This window comes from Chamaea fasciata, unplaced genomic scaffold, assembly GCF_029207755.1.
Source record: "Chamaea fasciata isolate MVZ Bird 193981 ecotype frontalis unplaced genomic scaffold, bChaFas1.0.hap1 SCAF_5, whole genome shotgun sequence".
NCBI classification, from domain to species: Eukaryota; Metazoa; Chordata; class Aves; order Passeriformes; family Sylviidae; genus Chamaea; species Chamaea fasciata.
This window is the reverse complement of record NW_027094090.1, coordinates 20,273,668-20,298,533: the sequence shown is the minus strand read 5'-3', so window position 1 is coordinate 20,298,533 and position 24,866 is coordinate 20,273,668. Positions and strand designations below refer to the sequence as shown.

Here is a 24,866-nt window from a genome sequence, read left to right as displayed (position 1 = left end):
CAATATTGCAGTAGTAAGTTAGTATTGCTCACATGGTGGTTGCAGGCTGAAACAGATGTGTCTTCTGTCCTCAGCCTCCTGCTGCAATAGGAGTGCCCTGACAGTATCATGCCCTGACAATTTTGCCTTCTATCCATTGAATTGCAAGAATATATTCTGTGATTCTATGACTAGTTTTCAAATATTCTTCCAGACTACTCTTTTAGAACTTCGCACGTACTACCAATCATTAGGATTAAGGCCCAAACTAAGCAGTAGCTGTTCTCCAAATCTCATAATAATTCATCATGATTTTGAGAAGACTCACTACAGGACAATTTTAGCAACAACTTCTGGATCAAGTCAGTATTTGCTAAATCACTTTTGTTTTCAGTTACAGAGTTTTATACTGCAGGATACATAACATGAATAATCTTGACCCACAAATTCTATTTCTTTTGTCTCAGTGTGCATACCTTGGGTGACTGAACCAACAGGAAAACAATACGTTCAAGTGATACAATTGGTATCATCTTGATAAGCTGATGGCAGGAATGTAAGATAGCACAACCAACAGAGACCAGGTAAATATATTGCAATTTTCTCTGTAGGTTTCCTCCCTGACAGTGTCTCATTTTCTTGCCTTTCACATGTTCTCTCTTCCTCTCATTTGCTCATCTCGCTTGAAGGCCATCAGAGACCTTCTGGCTAGTACAGTGATTTCAGTTCCCACCAGCATGCTCTGTTTACGTCACACAGATATTCCTTGAAAACCTTAGAAACAAGCTGGATAACTAAAAAGGTTCAAGGAAAACTGGCTGCAACAACCCTCCAGTTTCTGGATCATAATAACGAAAGGAGGGCCCAGAGTGGCTGTAGAGGAGCACTGGCAATATGGCAAGAAAATATTTCCTTAACAGAAACAGGCATAAGAGCAATATCAGCAGTAGCTAGCAGAGGACTTTTCCCCATGGACTTTCCTTCCCATCCTTGAGCATAAGCTTATCCAGATAAACCCCAAGCTACCTAATTTACTATGAACATAAAGAAATAAAATTGAATACATATATAGATACATATAATTATGATAGTTTTATTAAATAAAGTATGCTTATCAGAATGACATGTGATTCTGAGATTTACAGAAGTCAATGCTGCTACCTTTACAACTCACAGTCTTGCTAAAAAGACATTGAAGTTTATTTGGCAAGACCTATTTTCCATCCCCTCCATGTGGGCTGGCATTCAAGATATTTCATTGTATATTAATACTAGTTTATATCAGTTATGTTATTTTGCCCCTGGAAGGGAATGGTTGCCAGATTCACCTTCTTTTTCCCTCCTTTTCAAAATATTGGCTTATTCTAGTTCCCTGGAATAGCTCACGGAATAAAGCACCACTTAGCAGGAGGGATAAGGCAGACAAAGACATTGCCTGACAATAGGAAATAAAAATCAGTTTTACAATCTACACAATATTAGCAACCCCACTGCCTTCTAAGCACTGCAGTAACCCAGAGGGTGTTCAAGACCCCAGCTGGGAGTCTGAGTGCCCAGCCTGCTCCCATGCTCACACCTGTGAGTATGCTCAACATACACAGCACCAGTCTTTTGGGGACATCTCACCCAGCACATCTCACTCCTCTTTTTCTGCTTCTCTTCCTAGCAGGATCTCAAGTGAACAAACCACCAGCTCCCTAGGGCTTGAGCCTTTTTTACTCAGTTTTCTAATTTAAATGATAGTGAATGTTAACACACAGCGTAAGCAGGTGAAAAGGGCTGATGCTATTTAAGTCCTGTATATTAATCACCTGTGGGAGATTAATAATAATAGTAATAATAGTGATGATGGTGATAATAATAAGGGATAATAATAAGCATGATAAACACGTACATAACTACGTGTGCAAAATGTAACTGAAAATTAAATGTTAGTTGCATGCATGTATCTGATCCTTTGCTTTGCAAACATGCAGTAATTGGCAAGTATCTGCAGATGTGCTGTGAGTGCAACTCAGGTACGTTCTGTCGTACTGAAAGATTTTAATGAAATAAATGTCAAGATGATTTCTTGGATGACTGCTTACACTAGGATTTGATCTCTTGTTTATACTTGCTTAATATCCATAAATTATGGCATATGTTTCACAAGCATGTAATTACACTTGTCATTCTGTGTGTTAAATTCCTAAGCACTGCAGACAAACTGTGCAGTGATAGATGGCCAGTTCAGACATCATTTGCGGCAAGTTAAATCATTTTCAAAAAAAACCCCCACATGTAAGACTGTAAAATCATCAAGGATACATAGAAGTAATGTTACTTTTGGTTTTACCAGCAGCAGAATTTTATTAACTTTGCTTCTCTGCTGGTGCTTACTTGATAATCCTTTGCTTAAGAATATATTAAATGCTCTTAAGATTTTCTAAGACAGGTCTGCAGCTGCATTTTGCATTTTGCAGTATTACCATCAAGGTTTGTTAGAGAGAATTTTAAGTCATTCATGTGATCATCATCCACACCAAAGTTCTACACCGGCCCATGTGATGAAAAAACTTAAGTATTCCTTTCAATTTTTTCCTAAGGTAACAATAAATGCATCTAAATTTACACCATTCTGTAATGCTTTCCAGCAGTAACCAAAGGAAGAGGAAACTTCACGTATCATTTTGCACTAAATTTCAGTGAGTCACTTAATGCCCTTACGTCAGCTTCAGACATTCCCATTGGAATGGAAATTGAGCAGTGGATGGAAATTGAGCCTATACCCACAAGAGAACCCTTGGCCCAGGGTACTGAGATGTGCATCCTGCAAAGCCAGTGCTCAGCTGCCACAGCCTTTCCTGGCACCAAGGACAACTTGCCACTGTAGGCAGGGTGGATGATTTTGAACTCATTGGCTAAAGGTAGGCTGCTGCAGCGTATCAAAGATCACACATGGCTGGTTTTTGTAAACCAAAGCAAGGACCCTATTTGATATATTGCCAGGTTAAATTTGATGTTAATATTAGCATTGCAGAAGGTGGTTTGAGGCATAGGGCAGCTCTACTTGTCCAAATGTATAGCGACTTGGATCTAGTGATATTGCATTTCTCATGTCCTCAGGTGCCCTGGTGCAGTGCCCAGGGGTGGCAGCTGGCACTGCAGAGCACTGCCTGCACTCAGTTCTCAGGCTCCTGCCATCATGTTTTGTTGTGCTTGGCAAGTGACATGGTGCAGCTAGAGCAGAATTCAGCTCTTACGAAGTGGGAATAAGTATGTGTATAATGTTTTTCTCACTTTTTTCACCTTTAGTGTTTAGAACAGAATCTTTTAATAAAATCAGGAAGATTCATGTAGACATCCAACTCCATAACTTCATTATTTTTCAGTCAGTGGATCTGAAAAGTGTCCCAAATAATTTCTGCTGCTGTATTATTTAATTAGGATTTGCAGAAATATTGGCTGTTTGCTGCCCTTGCCTCCTCCTGACCTCTCCACATCCTGAGCCTTCAGTTAAGGAATGCCAATCACTGTTTAGAAAGGCTAGTATGTTAGGTTTCAAAAAAATCTATCATAGTCCAGTTATTTGTTTTCTTTTTCCATTTTGCATTATTGTTATGATTCATTTTCTGTGTGTTTTAATATTTTAATGGTCTGTAGTGTATTATAGGGAGGAATCTGGAGCACTGCTGCAAATAGGAACTGTGAAATTAAGTACATTATTTATTGTTATAAATCAGTCTGCCTAAATAACTGTAGTAACTACAATATTCACAACAGTCTGAAGAATGGAAGAATGATAAATATCACTGTCAACAGCTGCTGTGGGAGTGTCCTCCAATGTCCTCTATTCAAAACAAAAATTTCTACACTCCTATAAAGTCCTACATGTAAAACAAATCAAAAGTAATTACCAGCCTATATGTCAAGAACAAAAACCATCTACATTTCATGAGAGTAAGTAAATAAGACAGTTCATGGCAAGGGCTTTGCACTGCAGAGATATCAGCCCTAAATACTGAAGGAGTTGCTTGGCATTTAGACAGTTCAGAACTGAGATGGTCAGTGCTGTGTAGCAGGAGGTGGTTAGAAACTCCCAGTCTTTGAAAACCACCACATCTACATCTATGACTAGCAAACATACATAGACACTTCCAGAAGTCCACTTCACTTCAGACTCATGTGGGACAACTCAGTCCTTCATATGAACACAAGGCTTTGTCCTTGAGATCTATGATCAACTAGGCAGCTGAAAATGGGGATGAGATGGATTTTGTGTTACTGCTTTGGCCAAGACTTTCAAGCTTTAAAAGAAATCTTGGAAATCCATGGCTAAAGCATATAAAGGAATGTTTCATGTTCAAATGTGCTTTACTCTTAGGTCTCCCCATGGCATTTATCAGGACTTCTTAAAAGGTTTTCCTTTGGTTCTGGCCTCTGTCATCATGTATCTGTCATTTTTTTTTGTACTCTCTGCTCTCAATGCAAAAGTATGTTCCAAAAGGAAAAATGAGGCTGCAGTAGCTGCCTGAATTATACTTAATAGCCTGGTGGTTAAAGTACTCAGCTGGGAACAACTAACTATTGAGTTATAGGGGTTTTGGACATGAAAGTCTCTGCTGCTGAAGCTGTTCATGTTTTCACAAACAATTAAACTTCCATTGGACCCGCCTGAGAGTAATTCACTGTATAGTCCAGTATTCAGTGAGGAATGGGAATAGCTAAATTCAAATCATTACTCTGATGAACATTTAATGAATTTTAGCATGGATGAAGTAAAATTTTCCCATTGTGAAAGCTTATCATCAGTGAATAGACAGCATCTGGCAACAGCAACATTCACATGCATCCAGCTGTCAAGAGGTAGAAGAGCGGGCAAGAGTTTTCAAGAAGATGCACCATCAGAGACCTCTTTTAACAAAAAGCTCTGAGATTAGAGCTCTCCAGGGGAAGTCCTGCACACAGCAGACTGGTGAGATAAGACCTATTCTTGCAGCAAGAAAAGTCACTGGATGGAAGTTCATTGCATACAAAATGCCCAGGCAGTCCAGTTTCTGCAGAGTTCTCACCCTCTGTGTCCAGAACTCACAATTTTACCATAAAGCAGTCTTGTGTGTGTCTGCGGGGACTGGACTTGAGCGATCCCATCTCCTAAGTTATATTTTATTTCCTTCTCTGAATTAAAAAGAATTTGCCCTAGAACCTTGTTTAAGTCATGAATAAACAGTGGGGTAAGAGGGGCACCGGCATTTAATGAATGGTACCCAAGACTGACATTTCAAACCTATCACTTTTATTTTACATTATAAAATCTCCAAAGCAGAAAGAAAACAAACAGACAAACAAAAGAAACGAAAACCCAACCCAAAAAAGAAAACCCCAAGTTTCTCTAAAACATGATCAGTTTGGTTCAGCATAAAATGCATGTTTATTTTCAGTTCAGCTGTCAAACTAACTAATTATTTGCAGAGCCTTGCTCACAATATTGCATTCACTCTTTGGGTAGATTAAAAACAACTGAAAAGGAGGAAATTTAAAATTAATTTTTCTAAAAGGTGTGAAATCTCTTCTAAGCTCCTGTTAAATAGATGAGGCAGTTACACACCACAGATCTGACAGAAGTTGCCTATTCTTAGGGATTTTTACTCAATTTAGAGATAAGCAAACAAACTTCTAATGAAATCATCATGAAAAATGAAGGAAAACAAAAAGGTTCCTGAGACACCAAGAAACATAGTGGCATAATGTTCAGTTAACAAGTCTCTTACAAAACTGTTTTGATTGCTTTGCTTCTCAAACATTTAAGAACACAAGTCCTCTCAGCTTAGTAGGACATACATTTGCACACACACCTACCTTAATTTTCTTTAATCCCACACAACTTGATTTCATGCTTTGCCATAAGAATGACAGACATTCCTTCTTTCCCAATCACTCTAACATAGGTTGCAGATATGAATTTTAACAATTTTAATATTATTGGGCAATAACCCAAATACCTTTTCCTGACTCTGGAGCTCTCTTTCTTTAACTGCCATGGTTTCCTAAGGGGGATGTACAGCCTCTGATTACAGGACAGGCAGGCTTCACCACTTGCTCCTGAGACTGATGACTTGCATATTTAAATCATACTGTGAGTTGGATAATCTCCTTTCATAGCAAAACCCAGGGGAGAGAACTGTGTAAGAGGATACAAGGAATCCCCCGTTAAGGACTAGCTATCTGAAGTACTTAGATGCCCCCACCCCTTACTCTTATATCTGATTATCAAGGAGCCTTTATATTCACAAATCCCTTCAGCCACAGAAGTGCTCTAACCAGGGAAGCACTGAGCCCTGGACATGAGTCCTCCAGAGCCCCTGAGCACTCAGCTCCACAGGCACCATCAGGCTGAGGATACACTGCCGTGTGCCTTGCCCAAGGTCACACAGAAAAACTGAACTGAAGCAAGACCAAGGATGTAAGGCTCCAATGAGCAGTACCACACAGCAAGGGAAGTCTGTCACACTCACACAAAGCTTTGCAGCTTGCCATTGAGCCAAGTGATTATGTGATCCATACCAAAAATACCCTGCATTCTCATCAACTTTTTACATCTTTACTCTCGTTCTTTCCTGCAGGCCGGAATAATTATTTGTTGTGCATGCAAAGACACAACAAAGTAAATCTAGCTAGAATGGTGAATCTTCATTCCCAAAGGACAAGTTCTTTGCTGTTCAGCCCAAAAATAGAAATAAGGAAGGGAAAAAAAAAAAAAAAAAAAGAAAAAAAAACCCCACAAGCCTTGAAACTTGGCAGGAATGGCAGGAAATCATACCTTGAGTCACAGGGCACTCTCAGCATCTGTTCCAACTGCAAGATTTTCATGCTCCCATACTGCACAGCTACCTTTCTGTCTTATTCCAGTCACCAAAACTAGCACTAGAAATATTATTTTTCTTTTCAGTGTCTAATATCCTACACATCCAGTTTCCAAAATGTTGTTTAATTAGTACTGGAGATGTGAACTAGCTCACAGATGATAAGTTTTTGTTGTTCAGATGATATTGGGCAAAACATTTCCCAGTGGGTTGAAACAACAGCTCTGACTGCACTTAGGATTTGCAAGTGGAAGTGTTTGCAACATGCACAGAAGAAATGCTAGTTAAGAAGAGAAATGTTTACACTTAAAACTTTCTAAGGGTATCATCAAATCCTATCCAACAAAGAAGACATAAACTCGTTATTTTTCTCTCATGTTTCATGCTTTTTAATAGCTTTTACTTTCATTACAAACACTTCAGTTCTGCCTGAACTGAGCACAAAGAGAATCAGCCCTTTAATCCTCAGGACAATACATGTTTTCTTCACACTTTGGAAAGCAAATATAGCAGCTGGTAACTTTTAAATCCAGTGCTTTGTTGTGCAAAAGATGGAAAGCAGAACCATCAAATTTAGGAGTGGAAAACACCAGCTATTTTACCTAGATCATCTTCCTACTGGTATAAAAAAATATATATTTTTATACTTCTCTCCAGCCTAATTTTCAGAAAACTAGGAAGTGGAAAATTTGGCACTTTCCTCATCATATACAACTGGATTAAACTTTAAACAATATGCAAGAGAGTATTTCTTGGCAATATTTTTTTCTAAAAATCAGCCCATATTTTCATTCCTGAAACAATATCCTAGCTCTAGTTATATATGTCTGTGCTCTACTACTCCTCTTTATGAGTGGAATTTGGAGTTTTAGTTTTGTAGCTTATCCACATTATAAAATTACTATTTGGAGAGGTATATCTGTGGAGATCAAATTGCCAGCTCCCCCAAGATCATTATTGTCCCATATTAAAACCAGAAAAATCTCTTTTAACTGAACATATCCCTATCTATTTTCAGACTGCTACCAACAGTACATCAACATGATCATATCTGAAAATTACATAAAGCAATAGAGGACCCATGCTCACTTTTTCTATGTGCCTGCTGGACAAACCCTGCTCAAAATACAAAGCCTACCAACAGTGATGACACAATATTTTAACGAACATAGGACATTATTTGCCTCTGGATAAACCAAGTTTAAGAGTGGTACCATTCACTGGCTTCCCTGGAATTCACTGTTCTCTCAGGGATTCTTCTTCACATAAGCAAGACTAAAAGTCACACAAAAACCAGACTCTGTTTCCCTTTTGAGTAAGCAGAATTCAGCAAGTAGGTCCTATCCAGCCGGCTACAGAAAAACACAGCTACACCCCCTACTTGTCTATGTCTCATGAACACAGAAAAGAGAAATCTGAATCCTAAAACAAGTCATGCCCCTGCAGCAAGACATCCACAGTCTTGGCATTCCAAGGCCTTTGCAATTTCCATTCAGCATATGATACCAGCCCTGACAGCCTATTTGTCTCTTTCTCTGGTTTTGGTTTGGTCCCAGACACCATAGCAGTAAGCACAGTCTGAATTCCCCAGGTTTTTTGATGCTGCTCCTAATGATAAATTTGCTCCTGTCTCAGATTGCCAAGATATATTCTCCCACAGCACTGTCTTGAAAGGTTGTTTGGACTATGTGGTCCACAGCCAATGAATTTACAGTAATACAACAACATAGCAAACATCCTTTACAAAAGCATACATATATGTGCTACATAGTCTCTCCTTTCTATTATTAGCCAATAGGCATTGTCTTAATATAGCACTGAATTTCGACATGCTCCACTTTATTTAATAGTCCATTTACATATCATCCAAATAGGTCAGTCTGGAGACCTCCTGCAACCTCACCTAAAATTATACTACACACCTTCTAGACTGCTAAGTTCTTGTCTAGATGGCAGCCCTCAAGGAAGTCAGCTCATCTAGGACACTTTCTGTGTTTCAGCACTACTCATAAAACCAAAGCATACACATGGTAGCAGGAGAAGAAACCAGAATGGCAAGAAAACCATCCCTTTCTTCAGTTCATTTCCCAGGTTTTGTTTCCAAAGCCTCAGGCCTAGAGAACCATTGTAGGATCGATAGCTTCCCCAATGAATTACCTAAGTAAAATCGTGGTCATAAGTTTTCACTAAGACCTCAGTATTTCACAGGACTTTGTAAGCAAAAACCAAATAAATTTTATCTGAATAAGAGTAATCATCACTTCAGGGGATCAGTGCTCCTGTAATGCAATGGAGTCGCTTAACAAAATTATGCCCCACCTGGAAGGGCATAAAATGGCATTTCACATGTTACAGAGCCACTCTCAAAGTAAAAATCTTATGGAAATTGCACTTTTCATAGAATGATACCCAAAATGGGCTATCATACTTTTTCTACTTTCCAATTTCTAGAAGAGTCATGTGAAAAATGCACTAGTGAAGAAGGAATAGAGATTCTGCCTCTACAAATACCATTGCGACATCACTAAATGCTGGAGGCACCTTTAGTGAAAAAACATAAGCCAAAACTCAAAAGATTAATTATTCCGGCTCAGAGAAATCACTTCTGCTCATGTCCCACAGTCTCAAGCTGTAAAAGAAATACAATAGGAAGAGACATCTCTCAATACCATGGAATATCTCAGCATTGCTACCAGAAATACTTTACTTCAGAGAAGAGTTAGGGCCCAGTATCTATCTGAAGTGCCAGACAAGAAATCCTACAGGGAGATAAAAATACATAGAGACCCTTGTCCCTTTAGAGTTCAATCCTTCAACAAGCATTTCCCTTTATTCCTGTTACCCCCACAGACAGATCCCTCTCATAAGTTTCCTAATTTACAGCTCTTCCTCCTGCTGACACACTCATCCTCACATCCTGCAGAAACCGAGACTCAGTCAGTCTTGCTTATTCAGCATGTCTGAAAAAAATTTTCTTTGAAGACTACGGAATGAAATAGTCACTTCAAAAATACAGGCAACAGCATTCAAAAAGTAGCCCATCTTAATTAAACTTGAGAAAGAAATAAATGTGTGGGAAAAGATAAAGAAAAGGAGATGAGTAAAATTCCCTCCAAAGGAAAGTGAGGAAGGATTTAAGAAACTGGCACCACCCTTGCAGATGTTTGAAATCTTCTTATAAAACCTCCTATCATTTCCATCAAAGGCTTTCAAAGCCTTCCAGTGAGAAGAGGTTCTATCCAATGCAAGTGCAAGCATGTATCAATCCAGTCTCCTTCTGAAAGCATTTTATTCTTTCTACTGAGGACGCAGACAGCCAAGGGCCAACAGCCTCCTAATTTAAGGCCTCACTTAAATGCTTAATTGTCCTGTCAGAGAGATAGGGGACATAATATCTTGCTGGGAGTACATATAGATTCCAGCCCAGAGGAGTGTTTTGCTCTTGGCTATTTAATTCATTCCTGTGGCATTAGTGTCCTCCAGTAAGACATTTGTTCTGATGACTACTTTTCTCTGACAAATGCTAGGACGCACAAGGATATACATTTAAGCACTCTAAACCAGTTTAATCCTAAAAGCACAATATGCTTTAGGGAAAATAATGAGAATGGAAATAAGCAAACACACAAAATCTACCACTTGGCTGTAACAAAACAGTGCCTGATTTCTGATGATAGTCAGAAAGCAGGACTATTTGTATTGCCCAACTGCTACTGTACTGAAACAATTAATCACTGAGGGGAAAAGTCGTCTAATTTGATTCTCATTACTGCTAATAAAACTAACATTGCTGCAGTAAAGCACCAAAAAAACATCAATGGTCCTCACAGTGTCTCGGCTTCCCTTCAGTGTGACGTAGGAGCAGACAAGCTCTGCCCTGAGAAATCAGCAGCAATGTCTATGCTGGTAAATCACATTATTTCAGAGCACAACTCTCAGCAACAGCTCAGCTGCCTCCATTGTCAGACTGTCAGGACAGCCTGTAACTCGGCCATGACCTGTGCCAGCCAAGTCTCCCAATTTTCTGACAGGCTTCAGAAGTCATCATGGGTCAGGAGTCATTCCCTCCTGGTAATTTGCATGCAGACCCATGATTTGGGGGAATAAAGGAGTGTGTGATATGGGTGTGGATTACCTGTGTCACCTGGCCTCAGCCATGAAAGGGTGAAATCATTTTCTCTGCATATGCAGTTTCCTTCATGTGAGGCAACCATGTAGAGATATTTATATAGATATATATTCCCTTCCCTCAGGGAAGTAGAAAGAAAATCAGATTGCTGGTCTTTAAGAGCTCCACTCTCTTTGTAAGGTGCTCATGTACTGTACTTATGGACTGACGTAAAACCCTCAGCATTTTAGACATTTTCAATATGCCAACAAAAGCAGGGGAGACATCTCAAAATCTAACTAATGTTAATCAAGCTTCTGATTGTTCCTGTAAAATGGTTAAACACAAACAAATCAAAATAACAAAAGAGAACAAAAAGGTCAGAAGATGCTTCTCAAGCCTTGTAGCAAACCAATGACAAACAAATGAAATAACACAGAAAGGCAGATTACCGTTTTGCTCTAACCACAGGTTATAGTTCAATCTAGGAATGTGAGAAACCAAAATTCTTAAACTCTTGAAGGAGTATTTAAGGAACTAATATATTGTGAAATATACTAATATACTGTAAAATAATGAATGAATGCATCGAGTTGGTTTTGTACTCTCTTGCCTCAAGCAGCTTAGCACAAATAAAATTTGATGCTAATCAGTGCTAGCAGTTTTCACAGAATCTGAAAACCTATTATTTCCTCTGGCTGCAACTAAAAAAATTGGCAACTGTTTCATTATTGATGCTAGCAAAGTACCTCTTGTACCTATAATTTTATCTTGGTGTTGACCTGGTATTTTCCTCTCTTGACCACACACATTTAACCCGGCACTGACAGAAGCATCATGATTGAGTTAAAAGGGGCTTTCTGCATAATCAAGTGTCTACTGCCATGGAAATATATAGAGAGATGAATGTTTCTTCTATGCAAAGGAATTTCAATTATGAAAAAAAATTTATAATTATTATAAAGATATTTTCCAGCCAATAACAAGACAAGATGCTCAGACACTAAACAGATATATGCATGTACTAAGCTTTACATTACAAAAAAGCACTGTAAAAATTAAATGGGAGGTTTTGGTTTCTTCTATAATTAAAAATTATTCAGAAAGTGCAAATATTATCTAGAACAAAATTAAAATAAATATGTTCATCTTAAGAGCTATTGCAAAATGTTTTAGTCATCTTCTCCCTACATACAACAATTTTTCTTCACACTTCACACAAAATTTTCCACATATGTTTTAACTACCAGGAAAAGAAGTCATCCTGTTACACATTTCAAATGGTATGCAGTGGAAAATATTGACACATGTAGCCGGACACAGTGAACAGAAAATGGACATATTTTAACCAGTGCAGCACATTTTTTTATTAGTGAGTACCAATATGTTGGGTAAAATTCTTGAGCCTCTTTACTTCTTTAAAGTATGTAATATAGTTTTTGCATTACAGAAAGGGCCCGCAGTCACACATGGAACAGATTGACTCCTGCATCTTCCTAGAGCCTTTGAAGTCTATAATGCTCATGAGGTGCAAATATTTCTGTTGATATAGAGTCTAGACCAGGATCTGTGTATGCCTCAGGCTGCCTCACAAAAATATATTTGTACTCTCTGAAATTAGGTAGTAAAAGGTTATCACATTTTATTTACATCATATTCCTTTCATGAGATGCACTCCATTGCCACAATTTAAATTCCAAGCCCAGCATTTATGAAGTTCAGTGAGATAAGCCTCTGTACTATGGTAATGCCCTCATTTCTGGGAGGCCTGTCTGCTGCTCTATGCAGGTCTAGAACACAAGGCAGCAAAAGTGCCAAATGGCAGCCAAACATAAAAAGACCTGCAACTAAGCATAAAAATAGCATGATCCAAGTATAGCCCTAGTAGCTGTGCAAAGCTACCAGGCAAAGATACACACTAAAATCCAAAATGAGGCAATGAAACAATCAAAGTGAATAAGCAAAATGCTAGTGGAACTAATACATTTACTCCTAGATTTATAGAAAGGAAGTATCCTTTGCATTTTGGATGGTTGCCACAAGGTTGAAAGTGTTACTCTGTAATGTCATTTGTTCTTGTACTCCTCTAAAGGTAAACGTGTATGAAATGTATAAAGCAAACATGCACGAAGTGAATATTAGTCCCTTCAGACAGCACCTACTACAGCTCTGTAGCAAAAAGAAAAAAGAAAATTTGACCAAAAAGAGGAAATAAGTAATTTAGCCTTGGGAAACCAGTGAAAACAGAAGGCGAGACAAGGAAAGGCCAGGCAAGGCAAAGTAAGGCAAGGAAGGAATAAAGCTGTTGATTAATATTTGACCTTATAGACATGTACATAAATATATACATAAAAGCTTGAGATCACAATTCACCAAGCATACTGTCCACCCATCTCAATTAGCATGCAAACCATCATCCTCAGGCTGCTCCTAGTGTGACACCAGCTAGAAGATGTGTGAAGGTGACAGATGGAGTGTACCAAGGAGTTCAGAAATAGTATGTGGGGTTTAGCTGTGAGGACACAAGCATAAACAAACACCTCTCTTTTTCCAGCAGATTTTAACCATTGACATAAGTTATTCAGACATTAAAGAAGTAGAAGCTTTGAATACAGGGAATAAGACACATGAAGTGAGCTAAGTTACATAGTCTCTTGTTTCCTCTGGGCCAAGTTTGGGAGGCCTGGGAAACAACCCAGATGCTCACAAGTGTCACACAAAACAGATACAAGTTCCCATCTAGTCATGCCTAAGCACCCTATAGAAAAACAGAATTTCTGTAAAACAAATATAAGGAAGGATGTAAGAATTATATTTTGACAGACTGAGTCAATATGAAGGTATTTTTTGTGATAGTGAGAGCTGATTAACTGAGACAGCCAGCTCTTCAATAGATCCTACCAGTCTATGGTCCCTTGTCTCAATTCTCTTTGTGAAGCACCCCACTCCTGATGTTTCCTGAAAAAAGCAACTTAAAATTATGGCAAAAACCAACAACCTGATGATAATCAAGGACTAACAGGTCCACTTTCACACAATTAATTCCATGCTCCAGTGTTTCCTGCATGTAAAGTGCCTCTGGAAAGTCTAAAATCATCAACCGGTGAAATTTAGTCTGTCCAAATTTGTCCTTTAATGTTTTGGACCTACTAAGGGTAAGATCACCTGTTAAGCTGCAAGGCCCTCAAAATTCACAGGAGAAACGAGAGAGAAGAATTCAAGGCAAGCCATTTGATCATGAAAGGCTGTAGGTGGAGGCCATTTTCTGTGGTGGCCTCTCTCCCCTCTTCTCATGGAAACACTTAGATAAAAGAATACATTTACTATCAGTTTATGCAATCGACCAGATCATCAGATAGAACTATTGACCTGTATGTTTTCTGTTGTAAAATCAATAAAAGAAAGAAAAAAAAGCAAGAAAAAGAAAAACAGCAGCATAAAATTTCAGGCTGCTGAGAGTAGCACTTAGGCTATCTTTGTGTATTCACATTGAGAGATATAATATACTTCTCACAATTTCATTACAAATTAAAATTTTTCCAGATAATAATGTTCTCACAAATATGTAGTCCTGACATTTAGGAACTTCAGAACAGGTATTAAAGCAATACTGAACTTCAAATTACAGGTCCAACTTTCTAATAGTACTGTTAAATAGAAATACAGATGAATCACACTCATCCTGGATAAAATGGAAACAGGTATTTGCATGATGGTGATTGCTGACTTCAAGAAAGTACAGACGTTTACCTCAGCTGAGTGCCCCACTTTGACATTTACCAAGATACAGTAAACACAATTTCATGCTTGGAGCCTCTATGAGCACGGGCCAAGGTCCAGGTCCTCAGCTACAAAGCTGTGGGGATGCATCAGCTGAGAATTTCAGCCTCTGCCTTTGGTCTGAGTACAACCCAAACTGGATTATACATCTAAGTTTCTGGAAAATTACCCTCAATTTCCTAATCCTCTTGACTATAACCATTGTGAGTGGTTTCTATGGTGCTTCTAACCCAGAGCCTTATCCAGAAGCCTTTACTCATTAAGAGATTCACTTCTGAGAGGAAAGTGTAAAAACAGATCTCCCATGCTGATCCATCGTCAGACATTAAAGGGTATAATTCATCAATTTTTTTTACATTATTAAGAATATTTGTACAGGGTCTATATTTAAAACTAAAAGAGATGTCTCCTCCTTTTGCCAGCAGCTGTGTTACATCAATTAAATGGGTAAATAAGATCTTTCCCCAGAGGGGATATCACATGACCCTCTATTGATTAAGACTGCAGTAGAATGTTATTTGCAATCTTATTGCATAATGTAAATCAGGAGGTAGCTGTCAAGGTTTCAGAAGACAAATTGCTGCTATCTTAGACAATTCATAGGCCTCTTTCCTTCCTGCTGCTCTTAATCCACAGTTAATGCATGTCTTACCAGGCTTAGTTTCTTAAATCACCTTTATAGAACCCTATTCAACTGAACTGGGTGCAAGCTGTAGTCTATGTGGCCCTGCATCACAATGGGTATTCAAGTGACCATTCTACCTATCATTATTTCAAAAATATGTATTATTTAATAGGATAACACAACTTCAAAAAAGGATGTGAACGGAAAAATAGACACCTCCTGCAACATGCCTGATGGTTCCCAGGACAGATAAACCTCCCCACCAGGCACAACTCCAGAGGTGCTCTCTATATATAACATTTTTTCAGTCTTATCTCAGCCTTGTGTACTTGATTTTCACAAGTAAAACATATGTCTAGAACTAGCCAACTACACTCAAACCTGTGCAGTAACAGCAGCTGAGCATCAGTTTCGAAACTGAAAGAAGGACCTGACCACAACCCAGCAGTCACTTTGCTCCTCCAATGAACTGTAAATCCATCATTATTTCCTTCGAGGGAAGGACAAAAATCTCCATCCAAATGACTGAAACGCACTTTGCTGAGAAACCATAAAAAAGGACAATCTTTCTCTACTATTAATCAATCTCAGTTACAATTAGAAAAACAAGACCAACACCTTTCATTACCAGAATCTTCTGCACCAAAATCAAAGAAATGGTCTTTCAGTGGGTTTTGGTGATTGTAAAGTTATATGAAATAAGGCAAGGTTTCTGAATGGATGAAAAGAACAGTGGGTGGTAGGACAGTAATAGATTCAGACACAAGTTACAATTGTCCTGCACATAGAAATAAAGTGCTCAACTTACCATCATCTGTTTGCTGCTGCAAAGAATTAAAAAATAACTATCTGCTGCCTGATCATTTCCATGCAAGTTGATTGATTAGAATGTGTTCATCTTCCTATCTAACTTAGCAAATTTAAAAGTGGCAGGTTTACTTTTCCATTATCTAGAATGTCTGGGGTTCATAAAGTATTTGGAAACTAATGCCACTAGAAATGTTGCCTAAAAATAATCTCTCACAAAGTGATAAAAAAGTCAGGAAAAAATATCACCTTGCAAAAATTATGGAGGAGGTAAAACTTCAAGAAAATCAAAGATATTACAGTACCTTTCATATGGCTAGACATGCACATCAACAGTACTAGATTGTTACTGGCATATCTTTGTATGTAAGAAAATTACCTGGCCCTCCAAAAAATTTATTTTTGTTAAAATCATATTTTTCATTCTCCTGGCAATTTGGGAAATCAAGCCCAACCCAGTCCTGATGAGCATAAATGCTCAACATGGAGCAAATTTGAATATTATAAAAGTAAGGACACAAACCCCTAAAGAGTTAAAATGTGCACAGATTGCTCAGAACTTTAGGAGACACACTTGGCACCTTAAAATATGGTCTGCAAACACTGCTTTTAGGTATTTTCCCCCCCTTTGCTTTGAAAGGGCAAACCAGCCCTTTCAGATTTCAGATTTTTGAATGTGAAAGGTATCTTTTCTTTTTTGAAAGTATGACAACAGAACCATTTCACTTATTTCATTGTTTTGAAATTTAAAAAAAGATAGAAAACGTTACTTACCTTAAAGAGTCTTAAAATATTTGCAACCATAATGGACACAGAACTTGCTGCAGCACCAATCACACCTGATATCTTGTCTGGCTTAGTGAAAATTGGTGGGTCACCATTTGCACACTTCACGTCTGAACCATCTTTTTCTATCAATGCTTGCACAAATGTTAAGGACTGCTCCAATGCATAAGTGTCCCTGGAACACGTGTCAAGGATACGGACACCTAAGGTGATATTGGCAAGAAGATCAGGGTCTTTATTAATCTGATCAACTGCATACAGCATTGCCTCTAGTCTGTGGATCCCCTTCTCCTTCTTGAGCTCCCCACAAGGCACCCCTCTATCCCCTTTGGCATGAACGGGGAACAGTCCTCCCAAGATGATGTCCCCATCCAGTCGAATGGAGTGGGCATATTCCTGGCCGTGAGTTCTTTGCATCAGAGTGAGTATCCAGTAGAATTTGGCTGTTAACAGGAAGAAACAATGGCAGGAAACCAATCGTTTGCCTTCGTATACCATTTTCTCTGAAGATGTTGTTGCTATCCAGTATCCAGGTTTTCTTCTTGCTAAAGGATGAGGCTGACCATTTGAAACTGCACTTTCTGGGGGCTACCATCAGTGCCCAATAAGTAATATAGAACCATGCGGTAGGTAGGTAGGAAAAAAGATCTCAGCAGAAGTACATAAAATGTGTTTTACAAAAGATGTCCACTGATGGAACGGGTTGACCAGCTTTTCCAAGGTGGTTTTTCAATTGCTCTTAATTGATGGTGAGGAGTAGGGTAGTGCGTCTGGTCCTGATGCCAAAAGGAGGTCAGTAGCTTATGTCCTTGTATTTCGCCCTACAGCTGAGGTACTTCTGAAAAAAAAAAGGGAAAAAAAAAAAAGAAAAAGAAATAATTTTAAAAAACAAGTGAGAAATACCATTTACTTCAGCAGTTTTATACCTGTCACACAGTGTATTTACTTTTGAATAGCAGTTACATTACCTAGGTTTTACTTTCAATGTTCTTTAAGTTAGCAAATCTTGGCCTTCAGTGAATTTGAACACCTGGCTGCACTATACTATAAGCCAGGAAACTGATGATGCCAGCAGAGCAACAGCCGAATCAGGGGAACTAAACTTAGCTTGGTGTTCAGATTCTGAACAGTAACTCATATTTACGTTCGTGTTGTGTGACACCCAGAAACAGATCTGAACCATAACACATTGTATTTTCTGTTTTCCTGCATTATTCTGTTTAACTTTATTATTCTGTTCCAGCCTACAGAAGTGCAATAACCACTTACACTCTCACTCCTGGAGAGGTCTCCTTTATGACAATGGAGTAATCAGGGTGCCTGAATTTAAGTACACCCTTCAGCCAATGTGGTACAAGCACATTCAATTCATTTGGATGTTAGACTGATTATCTTTCCAATGGAATTAACTTTGGGGGGGGCTAACTATATAGCTAAATCTCCTTCAAGATCATGTCTAACACCAAATTATTTTTATGAAAAGGTAGCTGATTTATCAAGTAAAAAGAGCACAGCATATTATGTTAGGAAAACAGCTGAACAACCAACATTCCTTTTCCAACATTTGACTTGAGGTGAGGTTTAACATAAACAAGGTCTCTATGTTCTGCTTGCATTTGGACCACATTAAATGGGAACAATGTTGTGCCTGCACTGACATTTGGAAAGATCCCACTGATTTTAACGAGATGAGGATTTCAGCCCACATATCTAAACACCTGACTGACTGTTATAAATACCTCCAAATTGCCCACACTGTAATTCTCAAGTGAAGGCATTTATTTATTTCAATTCTTAAAAAAATTATACATGCGTGAATAAATTTTTAAACCTCTGAGGAAAAGAAAGTGAGAAGTAATTTTACCTGATACTAGATAGGCACACTGTGGGCAATTGCATGTGAACCAGTCTCTTAATACATCTGTTACAGGCTATGGAGAGCCGTGGACATCCTAGGGGCACAATTCACCTTATCCTTTTCTTTACAAAAATTTTACTTAATAGAAAATTGATCACACTTAATTAGTGTCTATATCACTGCCAGTACAGGCTCATCTGTAAATATCTATTTTGTCCTGAGTGATCTGACTGGTTCCTACCAAAAACATGGTGACACTGGAAGACAACTAAAGACAAAACCACATAACTTTTATACATCATGCGCTACCAAAACTCAAAATGCACTTTGATAATGCTTTGAATTGATAATCCTCTTCTTACATTAATTTTGTCACGTTTTCCTTACATGAAAACACTAAGCTCACAAAAGTTTGAGTGTTCATATGATGGCTATTTGAAGACCTGGGGAAAAAAAACTCACAATGGAAAGTCTTTTACTGAATGCAAAACTATCACACTGTGATCTGGTATTAGAACTAGTTGAAAATGAAACATTTGATGGGTATGAATAAAATCACTGCAATTGAGAACAGCACATAGGGCTTTCCATGCCTCTTGGCATTTAGTTTTGCTTGAGTTTGGCTCAGAGCTCAATCCAAGTGATACAAAACCTGTGCTGTTTTGTGATAATCCCATCACTCTCCCTTGGCTCTTTTTAGGCACACTGGTTAAAAAGCTGCCTAGGCTTCAGCCCTGTGAGCCAAACTCAGAGTCATTCACAAACTGAACAACTTGACTCACAGTACAGCGTGATTTGATCCAGGCCCATGGGATGTTTCTCATATGGTCCACACTACAGAGAAAAGATCGAACTACTAACTAGCCACAATTATCTGTTGTTTTGATTGCCTTAGTAGAAAAAACCCAGTTATGGGTTCAAAATAGTAAAGAGCAGACCTAAAATAGATATGGAGGCAAGTTGTTTTATGGTTCCACAATGAACTCATTAGTCCATGCATGTATGTACAAACCAGGCAGGGAGAAATTCACTGAGGGAATAAAAGATAAGACTACACTTATTTAACACTATATGGAGAACAAGAAAGTACCACTGAAAAAGGGAAAATATTCCTGATGGAAAAAACCGCTGCTTTTTCTCTTTCTCAGCTGCAGGTTAATTCCTTACAGCCAAAGAATGGCCAGAAATTAAAGTAAGTGTCAGTGTTCATGCAAACAAATAGTGATGAATTCAGCTATTGCAACCCAAATTCTAACAATAGAGAAGCGACAGTGAGCCCAAGGTCATCAGTCTAATACTTTATCTGGAACTGACTGAATATCAAATGAATTGGCAATTAGCATTTTTCAACATTATAATCTTCATAAGCATTAATTGCTTTGCCTCAGCTTGCATGGTCTCCTGAATAAGTATGTTTCTTAGCTGCAAGTGTCCACTGCTTGTCTATAAAACAGAAATAAAACTTTAAAGTGTTCTTTTTAAAAATTTAAGACCTTTTAGTCTTTTTTTAATGTTACCTAAGAAATAAAAGTTTCTATTATACTGCCTAATTTATTCATGGCATACTGCTTTTTATATATTGATTAACACTACCTTTTACAGAACATTTCAAGTCTGTGTAGCTAAGCAGAAAGCATGTGATCTAAATTAATTCCATTTTTATCAATGAATTTTAGTGAAAACGCATAGGCCTCTGGGCTATAAAGCCTGAATGAACTTTTCTCATGTGCAGAGATTTCATTTGAAGTAAAATGCTGTCCTTTTCCAAACGACCATAAAAGTTTGAATTAATGCAAATATATTCTTGATTTACCAGGTTCCCCACTGTAGTAGTTGGCGTTCACTAGAAACTTGAGTTCAGAGAAGAAATTCACGTATTTCCCCAGCACAGCTCGAGAGTATGTGCACCACAAAGCGTTTCTTCCAGTCACCTTGTAATACATGCTTCTCTTGGGTTTATTTCATTAAAAATATCTGGCATTATCAGAACATATTGCTATTTTTAAAGTCAGTATTTCAGCACAAACCTCCACTTGTTCTGCTAGAATATATATTTATTTTTAAACCTAAGGAGGCGGAGTACTGCAAGACAGGGGTGATGGAAACTTCTGCATGTAGTGTCTGGTTCTGAAATTACTTCCTTCATAAAATCATTCAGCTTTATCAGATATTTGGTACTCAAGGTTGTGTATTTTTGTATCACACTGCCAGAACCAGTGCATCAGAATGAACCCAGACCAGTCATTACTCCAACCACAGACTCATTGCACTAAAAGACAGGCTCATTATGATACCTCTTTATGTTAATGAAAAGGTCCAAATAATGAGCTGAGTGACAGATAAATACTTAAATAAACATAGGAAATGTTTCTATTTTGTTAACAAGGTTCCTGAAAGAGCTATCTTTGACTGGCACTGAAGTTTTCGCTGAAAACATGTAGAAAGATTCAGTATGTTCATCAGGAAGTACAGTTTTTAAAAATCTCACATTTACAGACAGCAGCAGGAGCAAGGAGTACTCTCTGCAGCATAGGCAGTATGGACATTTTACAGCTGACATTGCTAGACAGACATATATGAACCCTTTACTGAGGGATAAAACAAGATATCAAGTAAGGGGAAAAAAATACAACAGAAAAATGTTTAAAATTTTGTCTGAGCCAGAAAAACTAATCTGTTATTGTATTTAAAGCATGGTTGCAACTGCACTAAGAAAAAAAAAAAAAAGAAAAAAGCAAATATTCTGTAAATGAGGATACAAGAAGCTCTGAGAGTGAAAACCCATTCACAAAATATCAGATTGTCCGGTCAATACAAAACTGATCTAGTTTTACTGAACGAAAGCAAAACAATGGCAATTTCCATTATAAAGTTCTGAGGAGGAAATGAAAAAAAAAAATTGATTATTTTGATGTTTTACTACTGACACCTCAGAACTATGAAAAAATTCTCTAGCTAACGTTCATTTCAATGTTCACAAAAGTAGCTTCATTCTCCTGGTCAGCATTCCACAATGAGAAAATAGCTGAATTTCCACACAGAACAGGTAAAGGGTTGCCACCTGCACACAGTAGCCCAACACATATAGAAGATTAATGGGTTTTGCTGACAACAAAAGGGAATTTGGAAAACCTTTGGCCTTGACATTGCAACTCCTAACTTGCAAGAGAATTCTTCACTGATGTGAGTAGTCTTATCTACCTCGGCTCTTCTGTAATGGTTTGCTGTGCCCCTGCCACAGAGGTAACCTTTACACAATAATCAGGACTTCAAGGCGAATCACTCTCAGCATCTCGTTTACAGGAACTATTTCTTCTCTGTGCAGTCTGTTAGCTACTCTCAGACTGATCAGCCCCTTTTCAAATACCCCAGAACACCTGCCTTCACTTCCTACCCTGCAAATATCCATTTACCAAACAAGCTACCCTGTGAAAATGCAGCACAGATCCTTCTGCTGGGGTGAAACTAAAAGGAGCCTACAATTTTTTAAAAGGAAACTACATTGAGTATCTTCCTCTGCCCTTGGTTGGACTCAAAACTTAATGAACCTCATCAGCATTAACACCTTCAGAAAAGGTTTCACCTTCGGTCTAGCAAATTATGATCAAGATTTTGCCAGACACCCTAGGAGAGCTTTCTCTGTTGTTTCTGCTTACATTTGACCCTCTTCCGATTAGACTCCCGCTCCCCAGTCCGCACAGCTGTGTTCAGAGCAGGCGCTGCTGGTGCAGTCCGGTGCTCTGCAAGAACGGCTCTGCCCCCAGAAACGCAGCCGCCCGCTGAAATCGTCCCGGGGCACCCTGCAGGAAAGTCCCCCACTGTGTTCACGCCCGACCTCAGCGAGCGGGCGAGTCCCCCGGGCGAGTGCCCCGGGCGGGCACCGCTCCGCGTCCCGCTCTCCATATCCCGCTCCCCGTATCCGGCGCATGGCGCGCCCGTGCGTTCCTCTCAGCACTCCGAGGAGCGCTCCGCGAACCGCACCCGCGGACCCCGCAGCGCAGCCCGCAGCCAACTCCGCGGACCCTGCACCGCACCCCGCGCACTCGGCAGCGCCCCGGGCACCACTCCGCGCCTGGCACCCCGCACAGCGCTCCGCACCGCACGCCGCTCTCTGCCCCTCCGCCCCTCTCCGCCTGCCTCCGGCGCACACTGCCGGGAGCCCACAGCCGGCCACGCACCGGCTTTCCGCGCAGCTCCAACGTGCCTTCCCGGCTCATCGCGTGCTCGGCACCTTTCCCGGCCCCAGGAAGGGCTACCGCAGCCAAGCCGGCCCCGCCCAGCGGAGGGGCCCGGGGAGCGCCCCCGGGCTCGGCGAGCCGGCTCTCCCCGCGCAACTCCGCGACCATCGCCCATCACCGCGGCGCTTCTCCCTTGAAGGGAGCCCCCTATTGTTCTCCACTTTACTTAGCCGAGAGATTTATTATTTTTTGTCTCTTCCCAGGCTCATCCGTACCCCAGCTGGCGCGTGCTGTGGAGGGATTCCGGCACAGCCTCGTCGCGGCTCTCCTCGCAGCCTCGTTCCTTCCAGCGAGCGGCCGTAGGACGGGTTTGGGCTGCCTTCCGCCGCGGCCTGGCAGCCGAGGCGGCCCGTGGGCGGGGGACGGAGGGCACATGCGGATCTCTCGGCTGGAGCCAGGGCTCCGCCGGTCCCCTCCGAACCCTGATCCCCGGCCGGGAGCGCTGCACCTCTGTCAGCGGCGATGCAAAAACAAGCGTCGCCCTTTATTTCCAGCCGCCGGTGATTCCTTCCTCTCCTTGCATCAACTGGTCAGCTTTAATGCGCTTCTGCTCCCCCCTCGATGCAAACCTAAGTCTCTTTTAATGAATCCCTGGTCCCAGAGGTCGGAAGCTTGCAAACTCCAAAATGTCAACGCTGGATTTCCATGCATTCTGGGGCACTGATTGATTTTTATTACTTGAGTTGTGTTGCACGGTTTTTGTGTTTGGTTTTCTTGTTTCTCTGGGGTTTTTTGCTGCTGTTACTGTTGGTTGGCTTGTTTGGTTTGCGTTTTTTAACCGTGTCATGCATTCACCTGCCAACACTTCGCATTCCTGCAGCCAGCACATGCCAGCGCTGGGGATGCTGCTCCACGCCGAGGACAGTTAAGCCCTTGCCTCGTGCCGGTACAGCTTCTCGCCTTCCTCCTCGGGGGAAGAAGCCCCCGGAGCTCGACGGGGATCCTCCCTCCCCTTCTCTCCCCAAGGACGCGGGGATGTCCCCGGCAGAGCCAAGGAAGCTGAGCCCACCCGGCAAGGTATGGGCGGGCTGCCGGCACCTCGCCCGACCCTTGCCCCGGAGAACTTGGCGGCGGGGGGCAGGGCTGGCCCGTGCCCCCGGAGCGGCGGCAGACCCCTCTTCCCTCCTGGCCAGCGAAACGTGAACAAGGTGGAGGGGAGTGCGGGGGAAATCCCTGTGCCCCCCTCCCCCTGGGGGTGGGAGAAGACCCGGCTAAAACGGCCAGGGGGAGACCTCACTGCACGGGAGCTCCGAGATTCTCCCTTTTTGCTCTCTGCTGTGACGGCACCGTGTTCGGGATCTCTTTCGTTAGATCTGATTGGGGGAGGATATCGACAATAAGAATTATAAATAATTAACGCCAAAAAAATAAAAGCTCCCGGCGCCACGAAGCAGGCGAAGAGGATTGCCCGGGATTCCCAGCCCAAAAATCTTAACTGAGACAAAACGCGCATTATTTGCCTTCTCCTGTCTGCTTAAAATAAGAACTAAAGACAACACACACATACACAAATACCTTGATCGAAAAGAGTTGCATATCCATGTTACTGTGGAGGTCCCTGGAATTATACTCGGTGTCGATCGGGAATAGCATGAGGTAATTTCTGTACAAGCCTCGTCTCAGACAGCTTCCCTCAGCAGCGTCAGCTTAATATGCGAGAGCTCAGCCTGGGACAGGTATCCAGTAGAGCGGTTTCAGTCGTGCTGTTTCACACTCGTGAACAGCCCAGCCGAAGCTGCTCCACTGACTCCTTCCTCACTTCTCCTCCCCTCGCCTGAAAAAAAAAAAATAAATAAAAAAATAATAATAAAAAAAAAAATTTAAAAAAACCACCACAAGGTAA

The 24,866-nt window shown here is 40.4% G+C and overlaps 2 protein-coding genes across 2 annotated transcripts in view; both read right to left on the bottom strand.

The window, feature by feature from the left end:
* Positions 1–17,435, bottom strand: part of GRM8 (glutamate metabotropic receptor 8) — a 311,526-nt gene extending 294,091 nt beyond the window's left edge. Inside the window, exon 1 of the mRNA XM_066182978.1 lies at positions 16,916–17,435. Coding sequence (XP_066039075.1) covers positions 16,916–17,425 — 510 coding nt within the window. The 5' untranslated portion in view covers positions 17,426–17,435. The remainder of the gene's footprint in view (positions 1–16,915) is intronic.
* Positions 17,436–17,676: 241 nt separating this feature from the next.
* The window catches only part of ZNF800 (zinc finger protein 800), a 52,161-nt gene continuing 44,971 nt past the window's right edge, over positions 17,677–24,866 (bottom strand). Inside the window, exons 6-7 of the mRNA XM_066182977.1 lie at positions 24,539–24,797; positions 17,677–17,765 (exon numbers count right to left, since the gene is read on the bottom strand). Coding sequence (XP_066039074.1) covers positions 24,779–24,797 — 19 coding nt within the window. The 3' untranslated portion in view covers positions 17,677–17,765; positions 24,539–24,778. The remainder of the gene's footprint in view (positions 17,766–24,538; positions 24,798–24,866) is intronic.